Here is a 25,171-nt window from a genome sequence, read left to right as displayed (position 1 = left end):
GGGGGGGGTATTGATGAGCGTACTCCTTAAGGATAATTATTATTAACGAATCGATTATTACGATGTAAACTACACGATAAACAATTAATGATACCAATATTACTTGATAACGAGAACCTAAAAAAAGATACTTAATAATTGTAAAAAAAAAAAACATTTGAATTGAATCGCATATAAGCGTAATGGATCATCCGGTTGATTGACGTGGAGACGCACCCGTATTAATACTGAATGAGATATCGAGATATCGATTGAGGACGCATACACGTACACGAGTGACGTCAGAGCGAAACGACTTTTTTTCTTGTTATGAACTAAGTGTGCCTAGTCAATAGAATATATCTGGTCAATTTTAATATTATATATTATTACAATTATATTATTTAAACTTGATACCGTAATTATAATGTGGGAATAAAAAATTAAAAAAAAATACAAGTAACAACCTATCGGACATGAATAATGATACGACAATGATTGTGCTGTGTTGTACTACGAAATGTTGGCCTGTGACTGTATTCGTAGTTATATATATATATAAACATATATGTATACTATACATATATATACATATGCATATACAACAACGCGAGGACTCCTTTCGGTTACGCAATACACAATGTATTCAACCCTTATTACAATGTACACGAAATATGAATATATGTATATATATAGATATGTGTGTATATATATATATATATGTATGTAGAGTTGCGCCATTTATCAGCTGCCGAAGTATTGTAAACGAGATATCATCGCGATCGTGCGCGATCGAAAGGAATCGATCGATGACGTCATTGACTCTATCGTACGTGGGAAATGCCCGAGTTTGTGCGTTATGATTTTTCGTGAGCGATCTTCTTGTAGGGCTCAAGGAGAAGACGCCATTTTGAAAGAAAGTAAGTAGTTTGACGGTGAAATAAAACTGCCATCAGCAATCGAAAATGTCGTCTGTCGCGGTTTAAAAAAAAAAAAACAGTTTTAAGGGTAGTTCATACCTGCTCGTTCCGCTGGGTCAGTTTTTTAAATGAAAGAAAAGTGCAGGCGGCCTTTTAGATTGCCGCAGGTACCTTTTTAATATCCGTATTTGGAATACCATGATGGTCCTTCTTCTCGTACGCCATTCCTCCCATTATCAATACGCATATATGAAGCGACCATTGTTCTATTCGAAAGATCAAAAAGATTTGTCCCTTTCGTCGATCGAGCCTGTTCTTGATTTTTCATATTGTATGAATTTTTGTATCGCTTCGAAAAATCATCCCTCAGCCCTTATCATAGCGAAGGGATGATTCCGAGCCGTATGAGAAATGGGATTTACGTAAAGCAGATACCCAAAATCGTTAATCCTGTAATTAAGATTAATTTAGGACTGTGGAGAGATATCGGGGGTGGGGATGGATTCGGTGGCAAGTACGATAAAAAATTGGAAGGGAGAAATTGACAGAAGAGGGGTTGAAATGGTCACCAAAAATTGTGAGAGGTATAACGACGGGCAAATGGCGTGGTGACGTTATGTTAAATCATTTCGAGCGAACGTCTGGGTAGGTACGAGAGTAGAGAGGGGATGAGTGAGAAAGATAAGTAAGAAAGGAAAACATTGAACTCTTGAATATTTTTTCAAACAAAATCTTTCCGATTTCAATTGTTCGAATGAAATCGAGGAAATCGCCATTTCTTTTTGAGATCGATAGTAATACCTTAAACACTCTCGCTCTACCTTCGTTATATCCCGTCGTATAGGTATAAGATACTTACCACTCGCTACCACCCATCTCTCCAGGACCGTTGAGAAGCCATTTTCTAATTACGCAACATTTATCCGTTTAAAAAAAAAACCTGTTGAAAATACGCGAAATCGATGATGTTACGATTGGCTTGTGAAAATGTTGAACAAAGTGGAAAAAAAAAACCATTGAGATTGTCATATCAAGGTTGGTTATGGAGTAAGAAGGCTATTTATTTAGGATATACTAAATGGTCTGTTTTAATGTGTCACGGGCTACACGTACTGTACTATAATATCTAACAATAAAGTATTTTGTTTGCTTCATCGCCGATACTTATTACACCAATCAATCCCAGCATCCTCCCGCCTAGTGATATTTTGCTGTAAAACCGAGAAAAAGAATATTTTTTTACATTTTATTTTACCCATGCCCCACTTCACTCTGTTAACTTACCGTTCGTTCGTATCTTCACTTTGTTTACCACGAAAGTATCTCGTTGTCAAAGAGTCCGAACGGTAAAAGAAATTCTGTTTGAAACGTACAATTCTACAAGGTAGAGCCACCCTCTCCCCGCCCTTCTTTGTCCTTGAATTGCGTCTTTATTCAGCCAATAAAAGAACCTGGTTTCACGAGCCTCCGACGTTCGTCAGTCTCTTCAGTCCTTTTCTATTCTGCTTCTTCTTTTGCCTCTTAATCCCCAAAAGCACGAAGGGTGTATTTCGGGCACGAGCCGATATTTTCAATTGCTATTAATCTTTGCAGAGCTGTTCTTGCCATAGAGTGCTCTCCATACCGCAGCCACGAGAGGACAAGAATTCTCACCCTTTGTGAGTCTAAAACGGGACCCAGACAAAGGTTCCTATGCTCACCACCTAAAACTGGCTAGTAAGTAAAATAAATATACCAGGCGTGGGAGCAGCAGGCCACAGTAACCAGTTGGCCTTTACAGAGCAATGAAACAAACTTCTCTCGCGTCTAACCATAACTCGCCACTTACTACTGGCGTCTGCCCTAACCGACGTCTACTGCCCTTCATCACGCGATGCTCCATCCCGTCCTTTGCAGAAGAAGAATGTCAGTGGTCCTACCGAGTGCGCGCAACGACCATTAGAATAATTTCTAATAATAAATAGAACTGAATTACATTTTTTATCAACCCCCCACCTACCCCACGGACTATATATATATATAAAGACCTATTTCCCACGCCTATGTATATGAAAGATGCAATAGCTCATCTGGAAGTAAAGCTGCTCCAGGGTCTCTTCGATAACCCGTGAATCTTTCAGGACGCCCCAACAAAGTTTTACATCTTAAATATTCACGTTACGATGCAAAGTGTGACCCTGCCAAGGGCAAGGATAACACCCTGGACACAAAAGGGTCCTTGAACAGAAGAATCAGCCTGGGTACCCTTAACACAGAGAACATCACGATTTGGTGTTTACATAAATTCGGTCTTACCTACAATGGCAGGAACGTGCTTGCACACTTTTCATCAGTACCACCCTATACAAGGACAACCTCAGACACTTGAGCAACCTGTTCCACATCCATACGTAGGACCTATTTTTTTTCCTCAGCACAAGAGACAGCTTATTGGATTCTACGAGATGCACTGAAATTGGTTCAATCTGACGCGATTGGTACGTCAGGCAAATATTTGTTTGGTTTATCACAAGGACTGAGTTACCTTCGTGTAATACGGTTCGAGGTATTGGAAGCTCCTTCGGTAAGGATAAAGACAAGGTGGGTGTAAGTACCTAAGGCATAGTTATATCTCCTGGAGGGGTATCTATATACATATACAAGGTGTAACCATAGTAGAAGGTACGTATCTAGTAGAAGGGTAGGAGGAGGTGGACGTCGGAGTGCGTCGAACGGCAGGCAATGGCGTCGGGACGACGCGGCAGATGTGCGTGACTCAGAACGATGCCCATTCCCTCTCTTGATGAACCCTAACGTAATCTTCTCCCTCCTTCCCCCCTCCCTCTCTCTCTCTCTCTCCCTCTCGCCCCCTCTCTATCGTCCCTCACTGACTCTCCTATCCTCATCCTCCACTTTCCTCACTTACTCCCCTAGCATAAAATACTCCCAGCAGCTCAGCAGGGTGAGCGGTGAACGAATGGGGCTCGGTTGCTTTCCAACCCCTAACCAACACGACTCAAGCTGCGATCGATGGAGCGTCGCCCGCGGTGAGTAACCCGTCGACGGCCGACTCACCTAAACCGCCCACTCCCGATTCCCTCTCTCTCTCTCTCTCTCTCTCTCTCTCTCTCTCTCTCTCTCTCTCTCACTCGCTCCCTCTCCTTCCTCTCTCTCTCTTTTTCTCTATAATTTATCGGACTGATAATAAACTTTTATCCAGAAAACTCATCTCTGGAACTAATTGATCGGGACCTAGTCCTGGTGTTCGTCTTCCTCATGGATTACATCCTGATCAGTTTCTTATCCGACGGATTGCTCCATTATTGACATTGTACGAGTATGGTACGCGTGGGCAAGTCCTATTTTCAAACTGTCAGGGTCAGAACGTATTTTTCGTCGAAGATAATGGTTACGTATTAAACGCGTGGGAATAATTGATACGTCAAGTGTAATTACTAGGAACTCTCGAGAGTTCCGGGTTTCCCCGTGCGTCGGCAGATCGATTTGCCAGCGACGGTCGATGGAATGGAGAATGGCGTTAGGGGGAGGAGCGGGCGGAGAAGGGCAGGAGTCGCGGCGACGTTATTACATTACTTTTACTTCGAGGGACGGACAATAATAGAGAGGCCCTGAGTCATCTTGTTTGTAACGTGGTTGAACCTTTAGGGGGTTTATTAAATGTTGACGGACGTTATCACGATGGATCTGTTTTGTCTTATTTTTTCTTGGTACGTCGAACCTCGTCGATGGTTATCGATTATTTATGACGAGCCTTTGAACGTGTATCTATATTTGCACTTGTTGCAGGCTACGGTCGGTAATTTAAATAAAATTATTTTCCTCACTTGTATTGCACGCTTGGGATCTCTTCACTTTTCTTAATGTAATGGAATCCTCGGGTATACTTGTTAGGGGTTGGCTGGGGGTTCGGGGGGAAGGAATTTTCGAATTACATAGGTGGATGAATCTCGCCTATTAATCTACGCATTTCGTTACGCCGTGTTTTCACGATCGCGACGAATTTCATTAGCGCTCGGTCGTAGGCGCAAGCACGCGCGACACTCTCGTTCCCTCTTGCCTCTCTCTCGTATTTTGATGAGATGTCGATTACGACGAACGGCGCTGCCGTCGGGACGGATTCGCGAAAGCGTAACGTTCGTACTTTCCCATGTGAATTCTGGTTGGGAAAGTTAGGATTGCTGTGGGCTAGAATATGAGTAAGGCTTAATTTTTGAGGACGTAAAGACAATGGGTGATGGAATTGAAGTATATTCAAAGAAAGCGAAGATAAAGTGAAACGAAGTACCGGAAGAACGTTTAGGAAGACACTAGGAACGAACGATGGTGGTTCAGGAGAGAAGTCCCTGCAAGATAAAAATATTCAATCAATCCGTGACGTGAGATCGTCGGCTTACGATAAAACCGACAACCTGTTGGTATCGGGTCTCTTTTCGCGACCTTTTCAAAATCCATTGCTTTAAGAGAGCTTTTCACTTAAGGAAATCGCAGCTGCGCGTCAGCGTCGAAGAAACGTGCTATGTACCTTTTTATGAGGGTTCATCATCTTCAGTGCGTTAACACGGTTTTGGGTATTCTCTTGATATGCTTAAGCGCCGTTATAGCATCAATTGGTACTTTTTAAAAATTTCTCTAAAGACCATTTTTTTACTCTTATATTGCCATCCCTTACCATTTGTCTCTTTTGGAATCAAACGCATCCCCAAATGGTTCCTGAGCGTCGTGAATGTATATGCGGAATGGCTGGGGACGTACAAAGCGCACGTATCCGCATGACTACGTTGGATTGAATAGAGTCAGGAACTCGGTAGAACGAGTACGATCAGGAGGTGGCGAAGCATCGAATTGTGGGTGAGGGAATAGACGGAAAAAGAAAGAGAGACGGAAAGAAAGAAAACGGTTGGGAACCTTTCGTTGGTAACTCGTAGAGCATCATCCCTCTGGGAAATCAGAAATGCGGCATCCACGGAACGAATTCGTCGGGACGGATGCGATGGTTTTCATCAATAATGGGTGAACCCGCTTTTCCGTGAGAGCCAACGGCGCGTTACAAACTGCCAAACATCCGCGAGAAGATATCGTTTGTTTCTTTTTCTAGGAATGCTGCTTGACCACATTCGGCAATATTTGATATTGGTATGCGTCGACCTTATCTTTTAAGTGGACCCTTGGAAGAGATGAAAATCAAAGAATCGTATTCGCCCAATTTCCTTTGTACCTTCACCGAATGTAATCTCTGCAAATTGATATTGGAGATATTGTCAAAATATTCATATAAGCTACTTTAAATACGAATAGAAGCAGGTCGGCTGTATCTCTGGTTGCGTATGGGCAGGCGCACACGATCTAAGAATGTGGATTGACACTTTTCATAGGCCGATGATACCCAGGAATTTGTGCATGTCAGGTTGCCTATTGACAGGCGGTCGACCATGGGAGAACACTTTTTATTCAAATTTAATTGGAATTATTGCCTGAGAATTTAATAATTATTTGATAGCTACGGCATCTATGTTGCCTAAATATTCCTAATCTATTTAGTTCAATGTCAGGTGGTGACACTGTTTGCGAGTTTGAAGAGTGACTTATTTTCAATCATTTTTGAATCAATATCCATATTGACGTGTCTTACAATGCCGAAACTGTGAATTCTGGTTCGTATTAATATTTCAAATTCATTTTACATGGTAAGCTTTTTAAATTTTGTATGGATTCAGGGAAGAACCTGTATTTTCAATCACAGAATTGATTGCAATACGTTACTGATTTTTTGTTGGCATACCTCAATTCTTTCGGACAAGGGTAACTCGTTTACGTTGGAGCATTCGCGTTGACAGTGATGTTATTCAAAATTTGTCATTATAATTCAAAAGTAACATACATTTTTGAGGTTGATAACGCAGCAAATTTTCCTTCTTCTTCTTCCTTTCTTATTCCATTATCACCCCCTGTAGGGAGTATATAGTAGCATTGTCTGAGATCAGAAAATTCTTCTCTTTTGTAATATGACTGCATTATTTTAAGAATTTTCCTTCTGAAACATGTGCCACTTGCCGCCATCTGTCGGAGTAATTTTGGCCTCAAAGCTTGATTCTGCACACACATCGTTCCTTTCCCTAATTTTGTTCGTCGGAAAGTTAGCGTCAAAAGATACAAATTTATATGTTTTTAATGCCAAAGCTCTGTCCGGCAAGCTTCACGTTCGTGATCAACTGATCATGTTCAGCTCGGATACGACGGGATATGTATTATCGACGGAGGCGATGATCACAAAATTCTACTCCCGGACTCGCCGCTATGATTAAGCGCCATGCTTTTGGTATCGCCAAAAACCGTAGCGTTTGTGCATCTCCCTACTCATCTCTGGCAGTGATTGTGCGATTCCCGATCTCAAAGTGCACAAGTTCATGGATCAGACTAGTAGGAAAATGGTGGTCGTATAGTGGGGTGATGTGTACGTGGAGCTTAACGCAAGTAATAATAATCGAAGGAGAAAGGTCCGTTATCGCGTGAAGTAATAACGTGGAGAAGAATAGGAAAAGGGAGAAAAATATGGGTGACACCAAAATCCAACACGGTGCTCAAGAGATGAAAGGATGGCTCTTTAAATGGACCAATTATCTGAAAGGATACCAACGAAGATGGTTTGTGCTGTCAAATGGCCTTCTGTCATACTACAGGTATTTTGTTAAATATTTATTATGTGCCACTCCGTTATCCTACCATGGCGTACGCGTACAGCCTGGGTATTACACTTGGCATTTACCACTCCTGTATTATCTATCATCAAATGATTACTATGTTGTTGATAATCCCTTGTCCGAAAGTCCTGTCCTTTTTATGATACGTAGATCGTTTCTTGGGATTCCTTAGGATCGACTGATTTTTTGACGTTTTCTTTTTCTCATTTATTTGATCGCGTCGCTTAATTTCTATTCGAGTTCTGTGATATGTTATTTATAATTTTTTTTATATTGTATATCAATATTCGCAAGACATTGATGACGTAACGTTTTTTCGTTCCATTGATGTTGTAAACTTGGCACAGCATGTTCCTTCTTTTGCCATATGTAAACATCTACGGAGTACACATGAATTTATATTATCCTTTCAAACAATTCAATTGGTTTTCACATACAATGTAACACAAGTCCATATAGTTATGATTCATATTTACTATAACGTTGCAAGTCCTGAATGTTATTTTTCTTTTCCTAAAATGTTTTTGTTGTTTCATAAGACATTGCAGACATATATGTAACAACATTTTTTGGCTGCTGAATATGGCTAACAAACATATAACAGTGTTTTTGTCAATTTACACTTGTGCTGGTAGCATAATATGATTTAATGAAAAAATTTCATTGTACTATTAGCATGTACAATTTTTACTTTACTTTCTATTGTTTCATATTTATGGTGTTTCTTGTGAGGTTCATATGCATATTGTATATTATTATTTTGAGATCTATTTTAAAACAATGATTAAGAACACATACTGTTTTTAACAACTGTGCTTTACAAGTTTCAATGTTTGACGTATCCATTGGATTGCTGCCTGCAGCATTTTCCATGTTATAATCGTTAGATCGTATTCCATTATTCTTTAAAATAAATTCCATTGGCACTCTTAACTATTTTCTACTCTTTATTATTTAATTCTTACCCCTTACTATGTGTTATGAGCTATACTGGATAAACAGACAACTGTAAATCACAGCAATATCGCAACAAAAGCCCAAAACAAACAGACTGTACAGTAAAACAAATAAACAAAACATACAAATAAAATTTTCTCAATAGAAAAAGTTATGCACAAAGTGAACAGGGCCTATTTGTTTTGTGGATTGTTTAGGGCTGAACCGACAGGGGGGCCAAAGATTTCGACTCGTCGGAAGCGGAGGGCTGGCAGAGCCTCCGAGTAAGTAAAAAGCAAAAAACAAGAGAGAAAGAAACAAATAGAAACCGTATCGCCACACGTCCTGATCATCCTGAAAACGCATTGAAAAGGGATAATGAGTGATCTGGAGAATTCTCATTACATCTACAACAGTTCTCACCTAAATCCTTTCCTTTACCTTTAATAATTCAAAATTAGATTCATTATAATACCCCAATTAATGGGGTATCGTCATTAATATTTTATCTTTCGTATCCTCTATTTTTATTCCTCGAGACCCTATTGATATTAACTTTGCATTCTTTTTCATTATTCTTCTCATTGTTTTATGTTTCAATACCCAACCACAAGAAAGTATTTGCCTCTGTGCGTTATTGCATATGCAAATTCTTGTCATAGCTTTTCTTGTATGTCACATTAACAATCACCATGTGCCTATTATTTTCCATTTAATGCCTGTCATGCATTTAGAACGTTTCACATCAAGATTGTGATTATTTTTGACATTATTGCGGAGTTGGTCAAAGTTAATACTGCCTTCTCTATCATCAAATTGCTACGTTTTATTATATAATGTGATGACTAACGTGAGATTATTAATAGTCATGGGAATCAAGGCTTCGATCTTGAATTATTTCTAAGTGTATAATTTATGTATTGCCATGCTATCTTTTGCTCTATTGTTTTATTACTGCAAGATACTGTTATTCATTCAATACTTTATATACATTACATAGCTATTCTATCTTGGCATTTTGTCATGAAATGTATATTGGAAATTTTATTCTATGACACTTTACATTCTCACTGTTACTACACTGCGCTTCTTGTTGCAAATAGCTTGTCTCGCCTCAAGTTATATTATTGAAGCCTTCTTTGTGAACGTCTTTTCAGATTATGTAGGGTACAATTGATCATTTTTATATCTAGTTATGGAATCATATGTGATACACGTGTAACTTGCGATGTTCATTTCTTAAGCGAACAATGGTGCCACTTGTAGAAGACGTATATGGCAATTTTTTTTTATTAAACAGGCTTCTTTTTTTAGTTTTAACTACCTAAGCTTTTGCAGGATTAATAAGGAATTATTTAACCCTGACTTTGAAATTATTGATAGATCAATAATATATATATTTTTTTTTAATGTTAGAAAAAGTGTACCACTCTTCTATTATATCTATTCCAGCGTATCCATAAGAATTGGGAATATTTATAATTGAGAAACTCGTGATATAAGGAATAGATTGAAAATGTGAAGATCATAAGATTTAAACGGCTATGAGACATTCTACAGTATCCGTCTATCTTAGTATTTTACGCAGAGTGTCAAAGAGCAGTAACTTATAGGAAATAAGCATACCGCTGTTTATCCCAATGTCTATATAAACATCATTGCTTCTTAAGAATCCATAGATTCAAGTATCAGTACTATCATAAACATGTATGGATATTCATAAGTTTAATGTGATGTATCGAAGCATTCTTGAAAGAAAATGAATTTGTTTCTTATAAAGAATTGAACAGCAGTTTAGCTTTATCATTTGCAGTACCAAATGCACTTGCCTTTATTCCAATAATATCTAACACATCATCCATGTCATGGAACAAGACACAACAAGTGCATACAATCCCATAGACAGTTTCAAAAGAGTACAAAAAATAACAGCATAAATCAGTCGATAAGTCACTCATAATGGAGGAGTTCATCCTGGTACCTAATGTCTATACCATCACTGATAACTACTAGGTATTATCGTAAAAGGACTCGTGGGTCTCTCTTGTATGTTTAGGAATCCAGCAGAAATGTCTCACACGTGTCGAGGCACAATATCATTACACGGAGCTTTGATACACACCGTGGATGCGTGCACATTTGTTGTGAGCAATGGAGGAACTCAAACCTTTCACATCAAGGCTGCTACCGAAGTCGAACGACAGCAATGGGTTACAGCTCTAGAACTTGCAAAAGCTAAAGCCATCCAAGCTATGGAATCTGGTTCGTATTTCAATAACAATTTTGTTATTCATAATAATTTCTAATAAAATTAGGAGCCTCGTCTTTAGCTCTGCTACATGTGAGAACGCTTTGTTTCAGAAGAAGATGAGGAGGACTATCAAGACAATGACAATCAGAGAGGAGAGCACGCCTCTATTGTAAAGGACCTGACGGATCGCTTAGAAAATCTTCAAACTTGCAATGACCTTATAACTAAACGCGGTGCTATGTTGCAACGCGCTTTGAACGATCTTGAATCGTTGGAGCCACCTAGTCCAGAGCTTGCCGCGAAATTTAAGACAGTTAGCGAGAGAGCAACACTCTTTAGGATTGCTGCGAATGCTATGATCAGTGTACGTCGCAAGAGATGGATAATTGATACAAGAATGTCGTCTGATATTAGTGTCAATCAAGTATATTTGTCTCTGCGCTTTTGACTTCAGACAAGCAACGAGTACTTGCATCTGGCACAGCAACAAGAACCCAAGTGGCAGAAGATGCTACAACACGAACGTGACCAGAAGGTGCGAATAGAGAAAATGGTTGAACAACTGGCTAGGCAACATTCTCATTTAGAGGAAGCCGCGCAGCACGCCCTGCCTTCGGCAACTCCAGCAGGAGGACACAGATCTTCTCGTAATTTCATACTTTTATTTGTTATACTTCGCCTGGCTTTCGATTGCTTTCGCGTGCCCACATTTTACTATCTCGGCGTTCATTTGCCAAATGATTTTTGTGGTTTAATCATATATATCACTGTTAATGTATGGCGTGAATACTGCTACTTATCAATAGTATTTTATTCTGAAAAATCGACGTATCGAAACGAGTCATGTACTCTGAACGTTATTTTGCATGCAACGCGTGAAATATTATCTATAATAGTGGGAATTATTAACTTCAGTGCTTGTAGGCAGAATAATATTAACCAATTTTTTATCTTAATAAATATATTGCCAAAACAACACTACGTATAGACGTTTAAAGCACGTCGTGATTGGAGTACAATGTATTAATTGTTGTACGTTGTTTTACGTGATTGTTGCTTATAATGCATCTTGCTATATGTATACAGACTAGATCCGAAAGCTCAAGCGTTCGCGCAATTTTAATAAATTCCTACGGAACTTACTAGATGGCAGCTGAGTAGCTTATGTGTAGCCATCTAGGAACTTTGTGCAATAACCAAATGTCGTATGTGTTCTGTGGGGCTACGTGTAGTAGATTCCTTATTCACGGGCGTGTACCACCGTGTGTTTTATCCTAGTTCGACGTGCTATTGGCACAGATGGCCTTGCAAGTTGTCATTCATATTCTTTATCATACCGGAACTTCTTTGCCAAATTGCTTGTAAAATTCAAAGTTAACTGACTGATAGATGTGATCGTCGATGTACTCGAATGACTGTGTAGGTGAACCCGCGAGACATCATTTGACCCGGATTGATTAGATCTTGACACTCGGATGCTGCTAATAGAGGTTTATAATTTTCAGTAACAGTTTTCATATTCAGTCTTAACCAGAGAACGTCACGTAACGTTGCTGTCGACAACGTGTATATTTAAATTGGCTGTTATGATGACACCTTACTTCGTTCTACAATGACAAATAATTGTATATTCACTTAGAAGATAACTTCTTATAGAGTGGAAATACCTTAGTCAAAAGACCTTGCTTGTATATATTTTTTTTCTTATGTCGTGTATAGACACAACAGTGAACACATCTCCATCAGAGGATGAAGAGGACAATGTCGAGTTCTATGATGCCCAGGAGTCGGATACTTTTACACTGAATATTCCTGGGACTACGGGTAACTCCATCTCTCATGGTCGAGATAGAACAGATTCCCAGGGCAGCGATGATGGATCTAGTTCTGAAGGAGATCAGACTCATTTACCTGGCATAGATCCTACAAGAACGGATTCTTACCACATAGTAACTGATTCTACAGTCGTTCCATCTTCTACCACGGGTGCTACTAGAGACGATCTGGATAACGCGGGCGTTCCTCCTGAGGTAAATGTAATAACTGACTTATATTATTTTGAAAATTTTATATTGTGTGGAAATGTAATTATATATTATTTTTATGCTGCGAATAGGCAACTTGGCAAACAAATAATGGCGGTGGGACGCCCAGTGGCACCAGGGTGACAACAGTAGCGAAAAGAAAGCGTAGAAACAGGGTGCCAGATAAACCAAATTATCCGCTTAACTTATGGAGTATTATGAAAAATTGTATTGGCAAAGAATTGTCAAAGATACCAATGCCTGTTAATTTCTCTGAACCGCTTAGTATGCTCCAAAGACTCACTGAGGATTACGAATATGCTGAAATACTTGACAGGTACATTATTTTATATATGTATTTTTTAGATGTAAAATTAAAGAGAAATACTTAGTGTCTTACTCTAATTCACAGAGCTGCAGAATGTACCGACAGTTTAGAGCAAATGGCATATGTTGCCGCTTTTACGGTTTCCAGTTATTCGACAACATCTTCTAGAACTGGAAAGCCATTCAATCCATTGCTAGGAGAGACCTATGAATGTGATCGTACAGATGATTTGGGATGGCGTGCAATTTCAGAGCAAGTTTCACATCATCCGCCAATGGTGGCCCAATTTTGTGAAGGTCGTAAGTGGCGTTGTTGGCAGGAATTTACAATGGGTTCAAAGTTTCGTGGGAAGTACCTACAGGTAAAACATATTACTTATTATAATTTATAGCTATTATTGTATGCAGCTGTGATACATCCATCTTCAGCTTCAGTAATCGAAATAATAAACTTGTATATCATCAGATAATTCCACTCGGCACTGCCCACCTAGAGTTCAATACTGGAAAACAACATTATACATGGCGAAAGGTCACAACGACTGTTCACAATATTATAGTAGGAAAATTGTGGGTGGATCAAAGTGGCGATATGGATATCATTAACCACGCTGAGGGCATACAATGTCATCTCAAGTACATCCCGTACTCCTATTTCTCAAGAGATAGCCAACGGAAAGTTAAAGGTGTTGTAATGAACTCAAATAAGGAGGTGAAATGGGTCGTGCAGGGCACATGGGATTCCAAGATTGAGATTGCTCCTGTTATCAGCACATCTGGTCCACCTGATAATCCTGTTTATAAAACAGGGCCTTACATCCTGGCCTGGAAACGTCGTATGCCTCCGTGAGTGATAATGATATTTATCAAAATATATTTTTAATTCTTATTTGCGGATGAATACGACTTAATGTCAAATTAATCTTACAGAGAGGATTGCGAAAAGTATTACTTCTTTACGGAACTAGCTTGCCAGCTAAATGAACCCGAGGAAGGTGTAGCGCCAACCGACTCCAGGCTGCGACCTGATCAACGATTAATGGAGAATGGACTCTGGGATGAAGCCAATGCACAAAAGCTTCGACTTGAAGAGAAACAACGCGCTGTGAGACGGGCGCGAGAACACGAAGCTGAGAAAGCAATGGAGCAAGGTAAAATTCTCATTCTTAATTAAAATAAATTGCAATTATACACTATTGAATGCGTTATTAAAAATATATTCTTAATTTCATCAATTTTTTAGGTTTGCCATATGAAACTTATGAACCAATATGGTTCAAGAAGCAACAGGATCCATATATGGATACCCTCTGTCACATGTATAACGGCGAATACTGGGATTGCAAGAACAAAGGCGATTGGTCGCGATGTCCAAACATATTTTAGTCTGTTATTTAAATTCTTCGCTCACCGCAAAGAACAAGCGATTATAGCGGGTGTGGCGGATGGTACGACGAGTTCTGACAAACGTAGTGAAATAAATAGCAGAAGAAAGGGATATATGGAACATGAGAAGGAAACTCGGTAATGGACTAATTCTCCCAAGAGCAGACGAATTGAAACATAAGAAACTAAAAACAAACATTGGTATCTTCATTGCTTAGACGGGCATGAATGTTTTTTGTACGACATTACTTCCTCGCTTGCCAGACAAAAAATAAGGATAATGAAAAACACTTTGTCTCTATTAATTCTCATTCTTTTCGCGCATCAAGCTGCAATCATTTGTATGTATCTTTCTCGTCGCGGTAACTGATCGTGCCGATATTATATAAAAATCATAACGTACAAAGGATATCTAACGTACGCGATTGGACAACAGACTTTCGTTACGATTCTGCAATTCCTCAGTCCTTACGAAAACGTCCGTATTTCATGAACACTATATATACCGAGTAGTCCAATTAAAAGTAGGTGTCGTAGGCAATGCACTTAATTGCTGTCGATACTTTTGGCTGGGCAAGCCGGTATATAAAAACGAACATTACAAAACCCAGGAATGAATAGTCGACGAGTGTGATTACTCATTAATTCGTCAATATCAGGATAAATTATTGTAAATACAGTTATAGAGGGTTTTATGTAAGTGTTGGGAATAAACTTTTAATTATCTGTGTAAATATACAAATCGGGGTCGGCAGATTGGCCATTTCTGCGCTTATCACGAGTGTAAACGAAACGAAATGAACACCATAATTCTTAATAGTAACGATTTTCTTGATTTATACTTCATACGCAGACCGACATCTTCGTTCCCACGTCGTTAGTTACGTATTTACAATAGTTTCAATTGTCCAGCGAAAAATGGTACAACAATAATTCATATCGTAAGCTCCAAATCAGTGTTTAGAGTGACGAGAAAACCAAGAAAGAAAATAGAGAACAATTAATATATGGTTTGATCATCCACTGGGAGTCTTTTATTCCATTGTCCAACTACGATGTATGCCTAGATAATATGATATACCGGACGGTCCTTAAATTATTTTAATCATTATAAAATAATAACAATAAATCACGTTCCTGTCCGCACCGATTAAATAAGTATGCAAGGAGAAGGAGGGGGGGGGGAGAATAGTAGTAGGCAGTATGCAAGTGTCACTGCAGCAATACAGAGTCTACAAGGAAGAAGGATAAAGCCGTAAAGTGCTTGAATTTTTGTATTAAGAAAAAACAAACAGTAGAAGAGAAAATAAAACTATGAGGAAAATGCAAAATTAACTTATAAATAGTAAATGCCCAAAATTATAGCGTCGCTGCGGACTTCGTGCGATATGATTCTGTGTACAGTGAATAAAAAAGAGACACTAGGCTTGCGCAACGAGTTTCATGGAATTTCAGTGTGGACAAAAGGGGAGCGTGCTTTGCACCGTTATCTAGAAAATAAGGGTTGCTAAGAGAATGGAGAATTAGTAACAAACATTTAATAAATTGAAGAGAGAAGGAACAAAATAAAAAAATAGATAGCGCACGAGCTTCCAAACTATTGATTTAAAGAGGCTTTAAAGGCTTTGTACACATTATTACTACAAATCTTTCCTACCCACAATCTATATTTGTTAATATCTACTAATAATATTATTGAGGAAACCATCCTACTGTATATCCCTAATTACGTACTCACAAGGATACTACACAGGCTGTTTCCGTCGAGACATCCCTCGTTTGAGACGTGTGCGCGTGAAAAAGATTAGAGATAAAGAAAAAAGAAATAGATATTGCGAATTTGACAGCAAAAGAGATGCGACCTAGTTTGACATTGAGAGAAACGGCCGACACTACAGCTAATATTTACAATTAATTGTTATACATTAAATCTGTACAATTATATCAGGCTGTATTATAATTTTAATAGTTGATCATGATGATGATTATGAAAAAGAAGGAGATGATATATTATCTGTATACATATAAATATGAAGTAACTATGAAATAAATAATTTAACAGAAATAATTGTAACTTGGATAGACACAATTGTTTGAATAATAGTGCTTGTATGGTAGATACATATTCATTTGAGAAGACAAATACAATTGCTTCGCTATAAGGAGTTGCTCCTTTGTAAAATTCATTCGATATGATTTTTAGTGTATCTGCCTCAGTTGTAAAAGTGCCTGCAAACTTCCTTATGCATATTGTAATGTAATGTCAATTTTCAGCAAGAATACAGCATTTTTTTTACAGCTTCCTGTCTTCCGATATCTGAAATAACATGCTATTTTTTTCCATTTTTTTTAAGTATCCTTAACAATTTAACAGAATAATTCCTTCTTGACATTTAATTTGCAAGAATGTTATTGTCTGCTGTTACAATTTCAAACTAAAAAGAATTAAATTTCCAATAAAACAAGTAATTTGTATCTATTAATTAATTGTAACAGCCAACTGTTCTCAAGTCTGCAGATGATTTAAATTTCAAATAGGAACTCTGGTAAGAGGTGTTTCAATGTTATAAGCAAAGTGAGTAATATGTAAATAGTTATTGCTGTAAAGTAACTGATAAAAAGTAAAAATTTATTTGATATGTCTAGAGTATCTGATCATTGAAAGCTATTCTAAAGAAGCATTATCCAGGCTAAGTAAACCATTGTAAAGGAAGCACTGAAAAGATAAAAAGATGTTCTAGCAGTCGACCATTTGGTACAAGGAGAAACTAGGAAAGACGAACGGCGGCGCTTCGAATCTCCATCCTTAAAGAATTCTGATTGGTCGACAAATAGGTTTTCCTGGCCGGCTTACGACGCCATTGACGTCGATACCGTTCACCGGCATTCAAATGCTCGAAATAAATATTCATAAATTAAACGAATAATAATCGTATGGGTATAAGAAAACATCTAAAGTTTTATTTACTTTGGAGTAGTTCTGAAGCAAACGAGATCGACTACTGTCGTGTCTTGAAACGCTCCTAAAAGTACCGAAAAAGAAGTCGAAAGAGTGCTAAAGGTGCGCGCCTGATGACGTCAGGCGCAGTAATACACAAAATTGTTGAGTACCGAGTGGAGGGTCTGGCGGAGTCTGCGCATTTGAGGAACTGCTTTCGATTGTTGGCGGGCGCCGCCATCTTGGTCAGTGAGCTTGCGAGCGGCCGTCCGAGGAGGTGTTCGTATTTCGGTGATACGTATCTGGTGCGAATCCTCGAATCCTTTTGGTCTATCCGTGAAATCCGCTAGCATCCAGGATGTCGGGGCGGGAGGACAACGTCTACAAGGCGAAGCTGGCCGAACAGGCGGAACGCTACGATGGTGAGTAGTTATTTTCTGCAAAAGACCGACACGACTCCCTAAAATCCATGAAAACCCATGTATGCCCGCCTGGCCTCTACAACGTCTCATCGCATCCGCACGCCACCGTTGTCGTTGACGCCGCCCGTATTCTCTTCGCAGCGTCTAAAAGATAATCAGGAACACTATGATAGTACAGTAATGGATTCTCTAAGCGTCACGGCATCGGATATCTCGTAGGATCTGTCAAGAGTACCGACGAAACGTCAAAACTGACTGATCCGCGCGGCGCGCAATGCCGGCCCGCCTCGAGGCTCGTATTCGCGACCCTCCCTTTATCAGCCATCTAGACAGAGACTCTACGTCGTAACTATTCTACGCACTTTCCCGAGGACCTTCCTCTGGAGGAGTGGTTTATACTTTCGTTGAGCTCTTACTTTTAGAACTCTTTATGGAATGCCGGATTTCATGGCAGCGTTGCTAGGCGTGTGTACGGGGCCCCCTCGTAGATAACCGCTCGAGTCGCTCCTTCTCTCTGAGTGACGCATAGACACGACACCCACCGATCGCCAGCCAGGCCACTCAGCCAGCCATCCAGCTTACTACGTACGTAATAACGTGCGAGCTCGTGGCTGCTGGCCTTGAAGTCACTCTAAGAAATAAACCCTGTGTTAAATAATTCTTTTCAATTCTTTACACACGACGCACAGAAGAAAATTAATACCTATAGATGACGCCGCTAGCTTTCACTGAATTTTCATCTGCTTACCCATAGTTGCTGGGCTCGCTCTCCTTTTTCCCCCCTTCATCGCTCACGCTTCTTTTTATATTTTCATTATTCACCGGTTGTCCTGGATCCTCTCTCAGTCTCTTACGTTTGATCCAAACAATGCTGTTGCTATTACCGCTACAGATACAATCCCGGTTGCCAACAATTTGCCAACCGTGGAAATAACCTGGTCGTCATTGTCCATGCTCTGTGTTCAGTAGCGTGTACGATATTCGTTGAGTGTCTCAGAGAGAAGGAACAGCACGCCGGTAATTTTTTTTTTTATTGTTCACCGTGGCGCACGAGAATGCCACTCTCTTCAGTCTTCACGACTCCTTGACTCTGCTGTTCCTTTACGAATAAAATCGATGAGGACTTTTAAAGAGCCCCAAGGCGTCATTTGGTTTCCTTTGATATTATTTGCTTTTCCCGGACTACTGTATGTCCTACGTGTGTATATATATCTTATGTTTCCTTCTCAGACGTCAATTCTTTTGGATGATTTTTTTGGCAGACATTCTTTTAAATCCTTTCTTTCTCACTCTAGCTATTTCTTTTCTCACATCTAGCGTATACCTTACTAGTTTGTATCCGCCATAGTTTACTCAGATTATACAGCGACTACTCACGTGACAGATTATTCCTGATAATTTTTCGTTCTCATTACGCTGCGAGGTGACCTAAAATTTTCTTATATTTGCTACGCGAAAAATAGGTACTATCGATTTTATGCTCGGCATTCAACGCTGCGCCAGCACTTTTCATTCTTCGTCTTCTATCATTGAGGACTGATAAAAATGATCAATTAACTTCTTGTGTCGCAAGTTACTCATGATCAGATTCCTATCGTGCACGCTGTTTCCTAAGATCCGAAGGGACAGCTGTAAGCATTGTGATAAAGCAGGTCTTTTACACGAGTATTGAAACATTTAAATATTTTTAATCGTATTTTTTATTTTTAATTTCTCTCTTTACGTCCTTTCGTTAATATTAATAATCAATATCTAAGACAGACACTTCTATATGTTCATTCAGGACACTGGAACCCACCATGAAAAAATTATACATGTCCTGTGGCTTAGGCGTGAAAAGTCTGTATGATTATCGATGGGTGAGCCAGCTATATTCTTCTGCGAATTTATGTTTGACATTCTATATTGTCCGAACGAGAAAATTGTGCAGAATATATATATATATATACACCACACATATTTTATATATATATATATATATAACACGAAGAGAAGAAGCGGCATGGCGAAGCGAACGCATCAGAGCGTAGAAGCGTATGAACTTATTAATCGTTTGAAAATGTGTAAAGGGTGCGATATATTTATAAGATCTTGCCATAAAAGGAAGGGGTGTAAAAGGTAGGGGTTAAATTTGAGGGTTGCAAGAGCAGCCAGAGAGAGGGTGAGCTCCGCAACGGGCTGAGAGAACGAAGGGAGGTCATAGCTGAAGGAAAGTATTGATCTGTGCCTGCTATCCTCTGTTCCTGTATACCTCGACCGGTATACCGCGTTGCGACTAACTTTACACCTTATTATATAAAGTGTATGGTTTTCCAATTAAATCCTTCTATTACAGTATATCCTCGTAATGTTCTTTCGTATTTTCGAAAAAGAATCTCATGACGGAATCCTAGATAGAAAATGAGCTATGAAGCTTAACCATTATAGTACAATGATTTCTACTAGTCATTGGTCGGTGGATGGTCGGCCTGCTGAGAAAGATACTACAATTTTGACCAATTGTAATTTTTTTTTCTTTCGAAATGGATTAATTAATTGAATGATCAATTAAAAACTGATTCGTTTTGCATCAGGGAATTAGAAATTTCATCCCTCGTATTTTCCATTACGTCGTAACGTTAATGTAAATTGGAAAGTATATAATGGACTGTGATAATTAATGTGAACCGATGGTACTTTTACAGAGATGGTCGAGGCTATGAAGAAGGTGGCATCGCTGGACGTGGAGCTGACCGTCGAGGAGAGGAATCTGCTGTCGGTAGCGTACAAGAACGTGATCGGTGCGAGGAGAGCTTCCTGGCGGATAATATCCAGCATCGAGCAGAAGGAAGAGAATAAGGGAGCTGATCAGAAATTGGAGATGATCCGCCAATATCGATCTCAGGTCGAGAAGGAGCTTAGGGATATCTGCGCTGATATCCTCGGCGTCCTGGACAAGCATCTAATCCCATGCGCCACCACCGGCGAATCGAAAGTCTTCTACTATAAAATGTATGATAAAATCTCTTAGGATACCGTGGTGATATTTTAATTCAGGATATGACATGATTTTATTTTATCGTCGACAATTGCAGGAAGGGCGACTATCACCGTTACTTAGCAGAATTCGCGATTGGCAACGACAGGAAGGAGGCTGCAGAGAATTCCCTGGTGGCGTACAAGGCGGCCAGCGATATTGCCATGACGGAGCTACCGCCGACTCATCCCATTCGTTTGGGATTAGCCCTGAACTTCTCGGTCTTTTACTATGAGATCCTCAACAGTCCTGACAGGGCGTGTCGCCTTGCGAAGGCAGCCTTCGACGACGCCATCGCCGAACTCGACACCCTCTCCGAGGAGAGTTACAAAGATTCCACTCTTATCATGCAACTCCTCAGGGACAATCTCACCTTATGGACCTCGGATATGCAAGGAGATGGTACGTATCATGTTATTCCTGGAGAGACACATCCGCTCGAGTATACCTCACGAATATGTAGACAGTCCCTTTATTTACTATTATATCCAGTGTACCTTAACGCTTATTGCAAGTGTATTTACCCTCGAATTTAGAATCAGAAACTGAACAACCAACTACTCAAGGAGATGGTGCCATACCGATAACTACTGATTCCCATCCTTAACTGTGTATCCCTGAACGTTCGCATTCCCTGCTCCGGGTTAAGTTCCTGTATGTATGTAGTAGTCCTAAGCGATTATTATCTTATCCTTGTTTAATTGTATATCAATAATAGCTAGATGTTTGTTCGATATCAAGTATGAATCTCGGATGTTATCTCTGTTGATACAGGCGAAGGCGAGCAAAAAGAGCAGCTGCAGGACGTGGAGGATCAGGATGTGTCGTAACTCTAGCTGCAGTGAGTGTTATTCGCGCATAAAGATGAAACACAACAAAAAAAACTCTTAATAATTATTAAGCAAAAGAAAAGAATTCAGCAGGTGGGTGGTCAGGGGTGGGTATTCGAATGGGCGGAAAAGTTAATGTAAATGGATGTTGAGGACAGAGCTAGAGAGAACAGGCAAGAGATTGACATCGTAAGAGAAAGGTTTTTTTTTTTGGTAATGAGGGGTAAAAGCGGAAAGATCTTTCAAAGCGTTTATATGACCCTAAGTACATACGTACGGTTTACTCCAAATTCATCAAATCACACGTTCAGTTGCGGAGCACGCAGAAAGTAATGTAAATGACACACCCCGCGTTAATAGTGAGATTTCAAGCATTTAATTAAAAAAGCGAGGAAACTTTTTTTCATATTTCGTCTCGTGCCTCGTAAGGTCGAAATAAAATGAGAGAAAACGAGTAGTGCGTCTCATTGGACGCTTTCATTCTTCTTCCTCTTCTTTTTTATTATTATTATATACTATGTTATTATTATTCATTTACTTTCCACGTCCATGTCACCCATCGATACGCGCGTAAGTCCTGACTGAAATTCCTCTGAGCGGCAACCATCATCCCCCTTTATTTATACGACTCTCAGCGTATATAAACTCGTCCACGACAAATGCAAGACGCTTTTATGGTTCAATCGATTTTTCAAAAAAAAAAAACAAAAAACAAAAAAATGGTAAAAATATACTGATACCTCGATTTTTTTTCTTTTCTTTCATTTATTCAAGATAACGTGCGCATAACTTGCCTCGTATACCTTTATAATCATAACATGGAGTAAAAATTGGTAGAAGCACGAGGGAGAGAATCGCATTCGAATCGCATATCCAAAATCTCAATGATATTCCGATTGGTTACGAGATATACTATTAACGCGCATTATACGTATAAATACTCTAGTTACGTGTCTCTTGATAATCTAATAAAACGAAAGCAAAAGAAAAGTAAGAGATCCTTTGAATGCCGTGCGAAAATTTATCACTATTGTCGCGTGCGAAATTTGTCATTATCACTGGAGTGACAGAATTTTTGTCAAACGAATAATATATCATCAAAATTGTACAGAAAAGAGAAAGAGAGAGAGAGAGAGATTGAGATTGAGAGAGCGACTGCGCATAGAGAGAAAAGAAACTTGACGATGTCGAGGATAAAAAAGTTAAAGAAAGAAGGAACGATAGAATGAACCGCCAGGATATAAGAAAAGCATTTCGATTTATTTAATTCAGTCTTCTGCCTAGTATTACGCTGTACTCCAATAAAAACTTATTGCAGGTAAATAATCGTATGTTGTTCCACTACTGGATGCTCAATGAAACGATGTGTAGTCCTTCCTCTTGTACTCTGCCGTCTGTCTGCCGATATACGTGAGTCTCTAATGCCGCCCACGCGTACGTTACTACGAGAACGCGAGAGAAATCATGCTGGTAGATGAACGAATAGGAAACACACGCCAGACACACAGCACACCACATTAAAATAACAGAAATGGGAAAGGTATCACCTGGAGACGTGGAATATTCTTGGTTGTTATTTTTCATGCTCCACTCCAGTCCCCACGTACCCATGGCTCTCGTACATGTCGAGCGTCTTCCTGAACAAAGAGACGCGAGAAAATACGAAAAATCAAGCAACGACGATATAGTATATAAAAATCAAAGAAATGAAAATGCGAAAAGTAATAATAATTAAAGCACGGTGTGTCGGTGATTATGAAAGCCTGTTTAGTATTGTATTCGTATCAGAAAGAAGTAAGAAGAAAATAATATGAAATCGGCTAGTTAGCCCCTCAATGTCAATGTACGTTTGCATACGTTTCTCTTATGTGAACTGTATTATTGGTAGCTGTGGTATGACAGAAAATTACAGAATAAAGTGGCTCTCTGTATCCTGTTTTATTCTCTCTTTCTCTCTTAATTCATCTCTTGATCTCGTATCTACCAATTGCACTATATGTTTTCACCGTCTGATTATCATACTATTCACCATTGCTGCTCCTTGTGCGATTTCCTTTTTTCACGCAAATACTGACCTTGTTCTTGGGTAATGATATTCGCTCAAGGATATCAGGTAGATTCGTTTTGAATGTTTTTCATCCAGTTAATGACAGTAGACGTAATAACGTTTATAGACCATCATAATAATTAATAACGATCTCGTGTACACGATCTCAGTACGAGCAAGTCTCAAGCTGTAGGGATTTTAATCGAGCGACTGTTACTCAAAGAGGAATTGAGAGAGGGGGAGAAGTCGAAATGTAACCTAAAGGAAAAAATAAATGACACGTATGTTGCGCTTCACGATGTTGCTGTGGCTCTCGTAGATGAAGTCAGTACTTTAGCCTGGGGTTTTTTCATGAAACACGGCGTACACGTGCAACGTAGAGAGGCCCGACTCGGGTATGCTTTTTGAGGACGTGTTAGATATAGTAGAACACACATGTTAAAAAAAAAATAAAAGGGAGAGATGCGATTGAAATATTGGAGGATGGAGGAAAGAAAGGAGGAAGGGCGTGGAAAGAAGAAATGGGGGATGAAAATAAAAATTGAAAGAAAAGAAGATCACAGAACAAATAATAATGACGATGAGATTGGTGTGTGGCGTGCCCCTACATTTAAGTATTATAACAGTAATATTGATAATTATATTATAAATATATTACAAAGAATAACATTAAAGTAATATTGATAATACCGTAAGTAAGTACATTAATAATAATTTTAATTGTGTAAGGAGTCAAGCGAAGAGTTAATTAAGGTCAAATGAAAACTTTTGCAATAGTGAAGATGAGATGAAAGAAAAATAAGAAAAAAAAGTTGAATTTTATCGTAAAATTATCGAGTACCGCATAATGATCCATCTGTAATTGTGAAAATTACGATGCAACCGAAAGAGATAATAGAAGAAAAAAAATCTTAACAAAACGTGAAATTGCCAATTGCGATGCTAATGAACATCGTGAACACAATCACAATAACGTACACACGCATACGTACGGAAATGCGATGGAATACATACGCAATTTGATTAAAATTTAGAAACAATACTTCATATTTTTGATTCGCATGCGTTCACTCTGTATTAGAGATAATACAATACACCAAGTATGACTTTTACTGTAAAGCCACACGTGAAAAACTGAAAATAAAGCGATTACAACTGTCTGCTCTTATAACAATCGTATTTATTTATAAAAATTAATAATGCAATTTAAATTAAAATCTGCTTGAATTGCGTTAAAATTAGTCTTATAGGTTTCATTGGGTAGTCATATTTGTACAAGTATATACCTCGAATATTCCTCGTGATGATAAAAGTCCAAAAAGTATACGTCATACGTGTATTAATTGTTCAGAATATCAGCTGTGGACTGTATCGTTATCCGTAGACATTTTCAAAGA

At 39.0% G+C, this 25,171-nt stretch overlaps 3 protein-coding genes and 1 long non-coding RNA gene across 13 annotated transcripts in view; 2 read left to right on the top strand and 2 right to left on the bottom strand.

Annotated features, from left to right (window-relative positions):
- Positions 1–7,063, bottom strand: part of LOC112494185 — a 34,295-nt gene extending 27,232 nt beyond the window's left edge. Inside the window, exon 1 of the mRNA XM_025083820.1 lies at positions 6,778–7,063. Within this exon, the coding sequence (XP_024939588.1) occupies positions 6,778–7,001 (224 nt within the window). The 5' untranslated portion in view covers positions 7,002–7,063. The remainder of the gene's footprint in view (positions 1–6,777) is intronic.
- A 226-nt stretch (positions 7,064–7,289) lies between these two features.
- On the top strand, positions 7,290–16,821 carry LOC107266612 (oxysterol-binding protein 1). 5 transcript variants are annotated; one of them, XM_015737256.2, is made up of 11 exons: positions 7,290–7,576; positions 8,752–8,817; positions 10,590–10,795; positions 10,898–11,148; positions 11,239–11,431; positions 12,504–12,820; positions 12,901–13,145; positions 13,221–13,497; positions 13,602–13,981; positions 14,066–14,286; positions 14,379–16,821. In XM_015737256.2, exons 1-11 carry the CDS (start codon positions 7,449–7,451, stop codon positions 14,519–14,521), a joined length of 2,427 nt encoding a protein of 808 aa, XP_015592742.1. In that variant the 5' UTR covers positions 7,290–7,448; the 3' UTR covers positions 14,522–16,821. The 5 variants fall into 5 exon arrangements, with proteins under 5 accessions (XP_015592742.1, XP_015592741.1, XP_015592743.1 ...); XM_015737255.2 differs by having other exon boundaries at positions 10,895–11,148; XM_015737257.2 differs by having other exon boundaries at positions 7,291–7,576; positions 10,895–11,148; positions 12,504–12,814.
- An 867-nt stretch (positions 16,822–17,688) lies between these two features.
- On the top strand, positions 17,689–24,942 carry LOC107266623 (14-3-3 protein epsilon). 4 transcript variants are annotated; one of them, XR_003059460.1, is made up of 6 exons: positions 17,689–17,881; positions 20,566–20,872; positions 20,956–21,299; positions 21,434–21,551; positions 21,672–21,738; positions 23,046–24,942. XR_003059460.1 is itself a non-coding variant. In XM_025084173.1 (5 exons), the coding sequence occupies exons 1-4, from the start codon at positions 17,818–17,820 to the stop codon at positions 21,502–21,504; spliced, it is 786 nt and encodes a 261-aa protein (XP_024939941.1). In that variant the 5' UTR covers positions 17,689–17,817; the 3' UTR covers positions 21,505–21,551; positions 21,672–24,942. The 4 variants fall into 4 exon arrangements, 3 of the variants coding, with proteins under 3 accessions (XP_024939941.1, XP_015592763.1, XP_015592762.1); XM_025084173.1 differs by having other exon boundaries at positions 21,672–24,942; XM_015737277.2 differs by lacking the exon at positions 21,434–21,551 and having other exon boundaries at positions 17,692–17,881.
- LOC107266629 lies at positions 17,888–20,360 on the bottom strand. Of its 3 annotated transcripts, none has more exons than XR_003059465.1 (3): positions 18,585–20,360; positions 18,244–18,512; positions 17,888–18,025 (listed from the first exon to the last, which is right to left on the bottom strand). It is a non-coding gene; the product is annotated as an uncharacterized LOC107266629 (long non-coding RNA). The 3 variants fall into 3 exon arrangements; XR_003059464.1 differs by having other exon boundaries at positions 18,298–18,512; XR_001537460.2 differs by having other exon boundaries at positions 18,298–18,512; positions 18,630–20,360.
- Positions 24,943–25,171: the final 229 nt, after the last annotated feature.

The sequence above is a fragment of the Cephus cinctus genome, unplaced genomic scaffold, assembly GCF_000341935.2.
Source record: "Cephus cinctus unplaced genomic scaffold, Ccin1 Ccin1_scaffold0330, whole genome shotgun sequence".
Taxonomy (NCBI): Eukaryota; Metazoa; Arthropoda; class Insecta; order Hymenoptera; family Cephidae; genus Cephus; species Cephus cinctus.
Note: the sequence above shows the minus strand (reverse complement) of the source record. Positions and strands in the feature narration are given on the sequence as shown.